General features: G+C 32.1%; 2 protein-coding genes across 2 annotated transcripts; one reads left to right on the top strand and one right to left on the bottom strand.

Moving 5' to 3' along the window:
* The first annotated feature begins 5,710 nt into the window (after window positions 1–5,710).
* On the top strand, window positions 5,711–7,781 carry LOC145764222 (uncharacterized). Its single transcript, XM_082575839.1, has 2 exons — window positions 5,711–6,049; window positions 6,340–7,781. The coding sequence occupies exons 1-2, from the start codon at window positions 5,711–5,713 to the stop codon at window positions 7,561–7,563; spliced, it is 1,563 nt and encodes a 520-aa protein (XP_082431965.1). The 3' UTR covers window positions 7,564–7,781.
* A 1,975-nt stretch (window positions 7,782–9,756) lies between these two features.
* LOC145764221 (carbohydrate sulfotransferase 3-like) lies at window positions 9,757–11,662 on the bottom strand. Its single transcript, XM_082575838.1, has 4 exons — window positions 11,366–11,662; window positions 11,198–11,265; window positions 10,374–10,700; window positions 9,757–10,162 (listed from the first exon to the last, which is right to left on the bottom strand). Exons 1-4 carry the CDS (start codon window positions 11,660–11,662, stop codon window positions 9,757–9,759), a joined length of 1,098 nt encoding a protein of 365 aa, XP_082431964.1.
* Between the last annotated feature and the right edge of the window lie 271 nt (window positions 11,663–11,933).

The following is an 11,933-nucleotide window of genomic DNA, read 5'->3' as shown; positions in this document are numbered from 1 at the left end:
TTAACAAAACGAATCGGTATTAGTGTATATGAAAGAATTAGCAAAAAATCACAAAAAAGGTAGCGCTATATTTTTGCAAAACGCGTGCCTGAAATTTCTCTAGGCGTCACAAATTTTTGATTGTGTGTATTTCGCTCGCTATAAATGCCGGGCGCGGTTAGCATAAAATTTATCACTATAACGTCGTATATATATATGCAACAATGATGTCGCTTCAAACCGGGGCAGATGGAAAGCGATGACGTGCTGCCGGCAGGTGAGACTTCGATAAAAAGCGCGAATAACCCAACGTTCTTTGCTGTAGTGACCCAATGTAAACGTTTACCTTCGCCAAGGCTTCTACTGTTTGCCCCCCTTGAGTTGACGCGACCTTAAGAACCCGATTTTGTTTAATTTAAACACGGAATTTACTATTAGACGGTATTTAGGGTTCGATGGCGTACACTGATTGCGCATAAAATTACTTTTCCTTCGAAATAAAAAAATTCCGGCTGAGATAAAATAAATTCTTCGTAAAACGTTAATGATACTTAGACCACAAGATATTAAAACAAATATTGTTAATGTCGATTTTCACGCATTTAGTGGCCCGACTGCTTCCCTTGCCTGAACGGGCCACCCAAGCGGGGTTAACATGCTAAACAAATAAACAGAAAAGCATACAAAATGACATGTCAAACAAACGAGCCCGATGTCAGCAAATTAAACGCCGGTAACAGGGCAAAGGATTTGTCGCTAAATTTTGCAAATAGTACCGCGTATTTTAAATGTCAATTTAGTTGTGATACATTAGTCTTAATAATATGACGCATAGATGATACTCGCTGGAGTGATATAGTGGACATTTGTAAATAATTGAACAAGATTGTAGTGGTTTCAAACCGTATTTTTTGATATTAACTATTTTTTTTATTTTAAGTCCCTAAAACGGGGCAAACTTTACAAAAAAATTCAATATGAATGATATTAGTGTTATCCATTAATACAAATTATAAAAAAATTCCTGGGAGTTCCTTACTAATTTTAACACCAAAAAATGAACTCCATTTTTCATTAACAAATATTTAAAATCACAAATTTATAAACTGAAAATTGAACAAAATATACTTGAAATACACGCCGACCTAAACACGCAGCGCACGTGCATTTAACGAAATATTTCACTGTATAAATACAGAGCACACAGGGTAAGAGAATGGGAGGTGTGCCGAGCACGCTTATAAATCACTCCGAGTCGTGTGGCCGGTAAGAATACAATCAACAGCACAGAGATAAGCGAACGCAAACACTTACCTAATACATACAATGTATAGCGAGGCTTAGGTTAAACGATAATGAGAAGTATATCCACAGCCTACCGGAGTAAATTAATCATTGATTTCTGCGTTTCTTTCGAACTGATTTAATAAAAATTACTTTTTCAAAAAAAAATAAAATTTTTTTATGTGTGATAATTTAAGAATAAGTAAAATTGTTGGTTATTTGTAATTTATATTTAATAAATTTTTTACTATATTTTTATTATGTCAGGTATAGCTTAATATTTTAAACACCTTTACAAAAAATATATATTGAACTGAAGTTATTTAGTTCATTCAAAAATTTAAACAAAAATTTCTTTTTTTAAATTTTTCTTTTACCAATTTTTTTCTGTGATCTCCCTAAATACACGGTGTCCATTTTTTGATAGTAGTTTTCGGTAAAAATGCCACACCTTAAAAGTAAACGGACATCTGAAGTGACCAATATGAGCATTTATTTGCTAATCCAATTATGTTCCGTAAATAAATTTACATTTTATCGGTTTAGCTAAATCAGTCATTATAAATATATCTTAAGAAAAAACTATAAAATGGAGTTATCTTCAGCAGAGCTAAAACAAAATTTTGTAAAGGTTTTGTATTTGTTTTCCTACCCTATAAAAGATAAAAAAAAACCTTAACTTGAATTTAAATTTTGAACTCTTTTAAACAGTGGGCAATTAATTATGGTCTAATTTCTTGATGGCACAATATCATGTATAAATATTTAGCGCTGCTTAAGAATATGTCGCCGTAAAGGTGCTCAATGTTTACCAAAACAACATTTACACAGTACTTAAAAATATGTTACTATCAACGTAAGGCATTTTTATTGGAAAATCGCTTAATGATAACACAGCCATACTTCAACTTTGCTAAAAAATATTGTCTACCATTTTAAAATTTGTAATTTATTTTAAACGTTTAATCTCCTTAGTCACGTGATTGGATTAATTATTTGATGTTACTGATAAGTTTCAAAATAAAAAGCAATTAGCTTTGTTTTGAATGTCGTTAATATCATTCAAATAATGATCTCCATTATTTAAAACTTTATATCGCTCGTTGATCAGAAGGTCGGTATATAAGTAAAAGATGGTAATTACTGCTTTAAAAGATCGTATATCGCTATATAAATGGAATTAAGTACGCGATAAAATCATCGTAAAAAAACAAAAAGAAATATTAATTTACGGTGTTGGGTTGCATTTTTATAATACTTATAATACTGTCTATATTTTTGTTATTCTTTTTTTAATCTTTAATTTAGGCGTTAATTTACAAAATTTTTTTATACGTTTCATTTTGATGTTTTTTAATCTAAATTCTGCTTTGTAGGTTCTGCTTTATCGTATGTTGTAATGTATGTTGTAATCTTTATGAAATATTGTATAGTAAGGTTTCAAGTTAATTATACCAAATGAAAACTTTAAATACACTTACAATCGTTACAAATAATCTTAAAGTTAATCAAAACATATTTTTAATATAAAGTTTCCCACGGTACAAGTACTCGTAAAATTAAATACGCACTCAGTTTGTATATACACAAATATCAACGCACAAAAGACGAAGTGTTGCGATTACTGGATTAAGATGCCTTTAATATTACAACGTTCCTCTATGTAAATTGTGTTATTTGTTCGCCAGTAAGATTTTAAACTGTTTCGATTAGATTTTAGAAGCCCGATGCCTATTTTTAATCCTGTGTTCAAAAATTAAGTCGTTCGTACTAGTATATATACCAGTTCGTTATAACGTGTAAAAAATCTCACTTATAAACAATTTTAGAATAAATATGGTGGTCGTAAGAGTCATGCCAATTTCATAACCCTAAACGTCGAACACTCTAGCCTAAATTTGCTTTAATCAATCAGGGCGATTTCACGGTGCGTTATCGGCTTAGTTAAGGCGTATAAAATGTCGTGTTGTTTACTATAATAAGGACAATTTAAAATGGACTGTCCATTTAACCTTTATATTCGTGGCAAGTAACTTTGAACGCATGCTTACAAAAACACTTTATAAAAATTGCGCTATTATCGCAAGCTTGATTATAAATAATTCTACTTGATTAGTTGCGTGTTTTGCTAACCAATGGCCTTTGCCACAGAAAAAAATCACAAATGTTTTGGTTTTCATCGCATATAAATAATTTTATATAAAAAGTTTATCAACTTTACCAAAAATAATTTCAATCCATTTTCGATTAAAGTTTTTTTTATGCAAAAATACCTGAAATAGCAAAAATAGGTTTAAAAAATCACAAAATTTTAACGAAAAATTAAAATTTTGGATTGATTTTACAGATTAATTAAATATTAAGGCGATAAAATTACAATTTCTGTATACAAACATGCGATACCACCTGTTTTCATAATTTGAAATTCAAATTTTTGGTACGTAATAAGCAAATGCACCTTATTCTACTAGGGCGACATAAGGCCAAGGTAAACAAGTCGCAATTTCACAGTTCGGGATAATTATACGTCCTAGACTTTACTTATAAACCGAACCAGACACGGTGCATTACTTAACGCGTTCTAAGCCTACAAAGTTTACAAGTCCTATCGCTCGTTCTGATCGTATATTTATAAGTTTTATGATATAGCATTTGGCGAGGTATTGCGATTGCAATCTTGGATATGAATTAGGACCGGAGGGGAGAAAGATGACGTCGCTAAACCAGGAAGAGACGGAACTAGCGCAGTTTTAATACTCACATGATTCTGTAATGCTTTCTGACTCTTCGTATTATTTATATAAACGTGGCAATATGCATGTTTTAAAGAAGGATAATACCCATCTAACTAAACAGGAAATAAACATAACTGAATCTTTTGTAAAAACTCTTAATCTTTAAAACCTAACATTAATAATTTCTATCTAAAAAGTTGTAAAATTTAAATGACAGTTAATACAAAACGGCTCCACTCTTTGATTTTAATTTTATGTCTATGCTATTCATTAAAGGTATGTAATTAGCAACTATTTTTTTCGCCTGTTCGGCCTTGGTAGGTCGCATTGAGTTACAACGGGTCTAGTTTACGGTTTAATGATGCTCGTAAAACGCTACTTGGCATTTAATCGCGTAGACTGGCGACCGAGGATTTTCTTTCATCTGATTTTATCAAATACCTTTTTAATATCAATTAAATCTTCATTAAAACAATTCATCGAAATTGCATTGGGTATGTAATGCTCAAATACTTTTTTTAATTTTTGCTTAACAAAAAATAAAAATATGATTTTGTAGTTGCTTGTTAATTCAACAAAAAGATTTAGTCAATAAACAACAAACTTGTTAATTTTTTTTGCACTGTTGTATTAATTATTTTTTCTCAATTCGTTTATCAGATTTAAATACATTTTTTCTTTCTGTTTTTTAATAATTACAAATGACAGCATTTATTTTTTAATTTTTATCTTTTTGTAAACATTATAAAAAAATATAAACAAAAATCTAAGTCCTATATAAAAGAAAGAAGATATACATTTGTTTTCTTATTTTAACGGAAACAAAATCAGCCGCCGTTAATAACAAATATAACTCCACTATAAAAACATAAACGTCGATGCTAATCAGATTTAAAAGGGATTTATATTTGTTTTGATAATTCCAACTCTAAAAAATCACAATCCCCAAAAAAAGAGAAAATCTCGGGCACGTGTCACCCACAAGAGCGACGTCACGTCGCCGACAGCCAATCAGAGTGCGTTGTGGTCTTGGTATATAAGCCGGGCACGCGACTGGCTCGAGGCCTGCTCACTTTTTATGTCAGAAATACAGGAGCGCGGTTGAGTTTGACTTAATGTCTATTCATTCGAATCTAAAATATTTTTTTGTATTGAAATTTTATCTTTTGAATTTTTGGCGTGAATTAAGTGTCGGGGTAGTGGTCGAAAAATTGTTTTCGATGATTTCGATTAAAAATTTTTGTAGTTTTTTTAACAAATAATTTTAGTACTTTTGTATGAAAATTGAAGTTAAAAAAATTTCGAAACTTTTTAAACAATAATGGTATAAGTTAAAGAATTTTTACAGGTAGTTTAAAAATAAATACTTTAGACATGCGAATTTTAGCTGGAGTAAGGGCAGTTTAGAATAAAAAATTAGAAAAAACACGACGCAAAAATATAGTTTTATTAATTAAGCCTATAGAAAATTTAATATCATAATTTAAATAAAGAAAAAATTTTAAATTATTTTTTTTGATCTACCATTTTGCAGTGCCAAACAACACGGTAACGTGCTTCCAATTTAAAATTTAATATTAATATGCAGTCTTAAAAGTGAATTAAAAACATCAAAAGAATTCTCTGCGTAAATCAAAAACTGATCAAAGAGTCAACAAAAATCAAATAAATCTTTTTAAGCGCCAACTGACTTCATCAACAAGCAAAAAAATATGGCGACTGGCCTACCTATGGATATTTCGGCTGGCGAGGGACGATTCACAATACCTTTAGACTCCCAATGGCACAATAACCAAAATAACGAATTAACTGATCAACAACATAACCCAGTAGACTCTTACATGGGTTTAATAAGCAAAGATTTCGCTAAAAGCAACAATATTGGAAAGGCGTGCAAGCGATCTAACATCGGGAATTCTGAGAAAAATCCTACCAGCGTCGCGAGACGAAATGCCCGCGAACGTCGCCGTATAAAGAACGTGAACAGCGCCTTCGATGAACTGCGTCAACACGTGCCCAACGGCGAGCGAAATCGGAAAAAAATCAGCAAGGTAAACGTCTCATAGATAAGATTCCAAGGCGGCGCCTGTGTTATCGATTTGTATTTTCTTACACAGCTTAAAAACTAACAGAGAATCACGTCAACACACATATTGGTGATCTTTCGGCGCTGCTTGTGCAAACGATCTACTCAAAATAGACAATGGCCTCGAAAACTGCGATAGGGCAATAATTACGTTGACATAATGCACACTTAGCAACAAACAAATTGGTGTCCTATTAAAGTATTATCTTAAAGTTAATGTTTTGGTCTTATACTTACGCTGCTCATTTTTTACAGGTCGACACACTACAATCTGCTATTGAATACATCAAAGCATTAGAAGAACTTGTTCGCAGTCGGAACAAAGACAACAACATGAACCGAATCGACTCAACCGAAGCTGACAAGGAAAACGTGCCACGTATCAACGAATTACCAATCGAAGCCGGTAAAGCTACCGGTAGAGTTAGATCGGAAAGCTCCAGTTCCAACCTTACAGGCTCGGAAAGTGACGATGTCATTTTTATAGGATCAGTCGCTAATGCAGGCCAGGTGGAACAGTTATGCGACACCGAAAGCGAACACCGCGGGCGCGGGATTGACTTTGAAGCGGCGGCGTTAACGGCCAAGAAAGGTGACAGAAACACTAAGCAGAGCAGTCCTGTTGTTCTTACTGAATCTATGCTTAAAGCCTTCGATGTTATGCTGGAAAAATGCGGTTCCAAAAAGGCTCAGAAAGAACCAGTCGTGCTTGAACACCACTCTAACTTAAACGAAGAAGAAAACTTAACCAAATTAGACATGAACAATAATAATCTAGCTATGCTACCCTCCAATGTAAATAAAACACAATACGATATGCAATCACAGTCAAGTGACAGCGGTTTCTCTGAAATTTTTAACGAAAACCGAGATTTAGAAGCAATTGATCAAAATAATGTCATTCCCTTACCCAGACAAAGACAGTCGTCATTTCAGCTGTGCTTTGATGCCCTTACTGAAAACCCGCCAGATCTTGAAATAGCAGCATCGCCTATTCTTGCTGACCAACCAAATCATCATGGGCAGAATTACCAATGCAATGAGTTAAGCTTGTCTTCGCTGCAAGTTCAGTCGCCTTTAAACGAGCCTACATTTACGGAGCTGTCGCCTCAGATTACAAATTTCAATCAAGCTGTCCAGCAACCATACACCCCGCCATTACAACCTTATGCTGATCAGCAACCTGAGCTTTATAATCCAGAATCATTAGCCAACAATATGCAAAATCCCGTGGTAAATCCAACTGGAAATTTTTTCAACTTTGCACCCACCTTTATTGAAAAAGCAGCACATTTTGACAATATTTTTTCACACAACGCACTGCCCACCTGGATTCAGGCCAATCCCGAACTAACTAATTTAGAGCAAATTAACCCGACCTTTAATGCTTTGCCAGCATTTGGTTCTAGCTTTGAACCTGTGTTTACCAAGCAGGCGACCACGTTTTCTACTAACGAGTTATGGAATGGAGGCCTGTAAAATAAACCTGCTATAGATTGTAATATATAAATATAAAGAAATGTAAGTTTGTATGTCCTTACCCAAATTGTATTTTTAAAATAGATTCGTAGTAACGCAATCATATAATTTATTTAATAACAAATGGTTTATAATTTCAGCAACTGCCTTAAAACTGTAAACTGTGCGTTTTTTATTTTGCGCTTTTATCGCTCAACCGTGCTTTATTTCACTGCCAACTATTATTACCCAACAAACGTTTTGTATTTTTGTAGATTGCTACTACCGCCAAATAAGAATTGGCAATTTCGCTGCCTGTAATTTTTTATTAGAACAATTCAATCGTACTTGCTTTTTTACAATTTATCATTCATATTTACGTACTTAATTCTTATTGTATTGAATTTATGTTATCTAATACCGTACTGTATTTACACACACATCACTCGCAATTATAAACTAATTATAAAGTAAACAGGAAGCATATTTTAAATATAATTTTGTGTTAAGCTTGTGATTTAAAAAAAGTTTAAATTTTAGGGCAATTTTACATAGCAATCCAGTATTCATGGACTACTTATGATGGGTAATGTGTTAAAGCCTCTGCGTAAGATAATTTCTGAAGAGATAAAAGTAAAAACATTTTTGAGCAATCAAACTAAATTGAAATAAAAATATCGCAACGCATTGAATGTGATGGGCATAAGCGTGCGCTTGTTTATTTAGCAAAATGCCATTAACAGCTCGCCTACACTTCGGCCTTAATGTACCTCGACCACGGCTGGCGCACGCCGGGTTAGACTTTTTTACAATAGGTTTCGACCTCAAATAAAAAGATAATCGTTTGGGCGTGTGCCGTACAATTCGCGTTGTTGACTCACGCCGAAAATTCAATAAGCCAAAATCACAATATTGTAAGAAATCTACCGAAAACAAATACGCAAGAGCTGTTTTTCTACCTCGCACAATAGCAAAATACGCATGCTCGAAATCGCATGAAATGTCTTCGGATTTTGAGCCTTAATTATTAGATCTAAAGCAAATAAACATTTGATTATGTTCGGCTTTTAGCCAACATAATTCAAGCTTTTGTACTAAGAACCAAAAGTTTATGTAACGTCTTAAGCAGCCTAAAATTTAACCCTACGCATATTTTACTGTTGAATAGATAAACAAGCAAAAAACAAAAACAGAAAAAATAGGATTTTTTTTTGTTTAATTTTCGGAAAGCTGGGTATGCTGAGCTGATAAAATATTAGTTGTTAAAGCAGATGGGATACGAGGGTCGATAATTTCTTTATTTAATTTTACATTTTTTCCCTTTTTTGAAAAATATACAGTTTAATACAAAATGCCTTGCAAACCTATACCTTACTTATAAGCTTACGCAAGTCTTGTCACTCATGAATACAAACTAAAAATGAACAAAATTTAAAAAATATTTAACAATAGACCTATTGGTATTTTTGTATTTCTATAAATTTCTTAAACAAAAAATATTATGATTTAAATAATTTTAAAAAGCAATCAAATTTCCGCCATCATCAAATTTGACTTTTAATTTTTTCCAAATTTTTGTAAAAGAACGTAATTTGTATTAGTTCCCATACCTTCTATCCTTGTCGATATTGCAGTAAAACAAATTGCAATAAACATTAAGAATATCATCGATTGTAAATGGTTTAAATGTAAAAGGTTTTTATACAAATGTTCAATTTTTAATTAATTTTAAAAGTTTTTATTACTGTTTAAGATGATAATGGCATTCTTAGACTACTTTTTTATTTTAATAACGCTTTAGTTGTAATTTTGTATTTACATTTAACATTGAATGATTTTAATTTGTTAAGTGTTACATTAAACAGAAAAATTGATTATAATTACTTACAGTAAACAGTTAAAAATGCTCAATTTGTTGCAAAAACATATTAGCAAGCAAGTACCCAAGCGTTAAGTGCCATTTGAAACATCAGAAATATTTACAAAATTTAACCGAAAAGCCATGTTATCAGAAATAAAATTTTAATATTAAGCGTTTCTACTGATATCTAGCGGTGTACATTAAAACAATAATAACATTTTTATATGTTTTATCTCATATAATTTGCTTGGAAAAAAAATAGCTAATAATATTGTAAAAAAGGCAAAAAATTAAAAGCATTGTAAATAATACACAAATAGTTGAAATGTGTTTATAGGACTTAAGTGGTATAGCTAAAAGTGGCGTACTTTTAGATCTCGCATATCTGCTTCCTTTGTAAAAATCTTGTACTTCAGTATTTTCATCGCAGAAGCGCAGGTTTTTTGAATTTCGACAACTTCTTCCCAAGTATAATAACTTCTCCATGCTGAAACAACATCAGTCGAATTTCGTGTTGTTCCTTGATCTCCTCCTTTCGCGCTGCTTGCAGTAGTTGCCTTATTTAACCATTCGCGCATAGCTGGGTTAAGATTTATATCCACAAAATCGTAAATCTTCTGAGTCGTTGCGATTGGGTTCATAGAAAAATCTTCATGTCGGACTCGCATGTATTTGTCACGTGGTATAAAGTGATAAAGAGATTGGTTCACAAATATAGCATTCAGATTCAACTGTTCGCAGACAACTGCAGTTGCTTGTCTGTTATAACACAAAAATTAATATTGTATATTTAACTTTACAATGTTTTTTGCCAAGTTTGGTATGCATAAAAGTTATCAAGAATACACCAAAATATCTGGTGTATAATTACCTGATGCGTTTAAAAATTTAAAAGCTTATGTAAACTACGTTAGGTTTGTTTACAAGTTATGTAACAAGAATAAACAAAAAGTATCTGGTAAATAATTACCTGATGCGTTTAATTCGATCTGGAGATTTTGGTGCGTGGCCAATTCTACTTCTTATTGTTGCTCGCGGATCCCTCACTAAGTTAACCACTTTAGTATTCACTTTATCACTGTTAATAAGTGGCTCAAGCCATTTTAGATTACATAAATAAATCACTTTTGCTGCTCGAATTAAACTGTTTCTGCAATGTTTTCCTAACACAGTCGGGTCAATTGGCGCAGGACATTTTCTTGTATTGCCTGGCATTGGTTGACATATATTTGAATCGCGGGATAAATGTAACGCACACTTTGCAGCAGTAGTGAAGCATATTTTGAAAATTTTGCACCTAAATAATGTTTTTTAATATTTAGACAGTTAGTTAGTTGTTATCCATTAATCGTTTTGAACCGCAATATCTCAATAATGCACGTTACTTGATAGCATTTAGCTTAGCGCTTTGAAGCGAATAACCTTTAGCTAATCTTACAAAGTTTAAGGGACTTTTATATATTAACATTTGTATTTAGCTATATTTCAAAACAATCATTTTTTAACATTTTATTAAAACCGTAAATCAAAATTGCATAAGTGAAGAAAACAATATGCCCAAACCAGCTATTCAAGCATATATGCTTTTATTCAGTCCCAACCTATAATTAGTCTTAACTAAGTATAGGTTGGGTTATAGCTTTTCAGGGGATGTGTATTATATACCTACGGTTAACTTTTTAACTATAAATTAATACGTAAACTTAATTATCAGTAACTCAACTAAACAGTTGGACTTTTTTTTACCAGAAATTGTTTTTAAATTTTAAAAATATAAATTATTATGAAACTTACTTCGCATAAAAGTCACTTCTGTTTGTAACAGCAAACGCTTCATCATAAAGTTCGGGCAGCTTATCAAACTGACATTTGGATATTTCTTCAAGTACTTGTACTCTTTTAAGATGTTGAGAGTTGTGGTCTTTCTCCAAATGGAAAAACAGGCTCGTAAAAGTAACTGACATCAGTTCGTTGATTAAACAGTTCTCCAACAACACTTGAACCTGACCTCATTTGAGTTAACAGAATCACAAATTCGGTGCGTTTTGACTTAAATGCAGGCGGAGTGTTTACTGTTTCTACTAAATTTATGCTCGGGGTGTTAACTGATTCTACTAAATTTATACCCACTTTTGTTTTTTCCAGTTTTTTAAATTTTTCTGACAAATCTAGGATACTTTCATTGTTATAGTGAAACAATAGGGCAGTCACTAACAGAATCGAGCATAGACCAAACCAATATAATTTGTTTTTAAACATTTTGATTTGATATTTGGTAGAACTTCGTTTCGAAATTGAAATTGCGTGCAAATTCAAGTTACCCTTCAACAAACAAAAAATGCTCGTAGTTTGCGTGTCAGAAAAGGAAAAAATTTAGCAAATGGGAATTTTTTGAATTTTCTTGTGATCGTTCAAGCATTTATTACTAAACGCTTTATCAGTTAAAAGTATTTGCTTTGATTTGAAAGTAACATTGTTTGTTTTTAATATGTTGAAGCTCTTTATTTGCAAAAATACACATACAATAGTT

Source organism: Corella eumyota, chromosome 1, assembly GCF_963082875.1.
Source record: "Corella eumyota chromosome 1, kaCorEumy4.1, whole genome shotgun sequence".
Taxonomy (NCBI): Eukaryota; Metazoa; Chordata; class Ascidiacea; order Phlebobranchia; family Corellidae; genus Corella; species Corella eumyota.
Note: the sequence above shows the minus strand (reverse complement) of the source record. Positions and strands in the feature narration are given on the sequence as shown.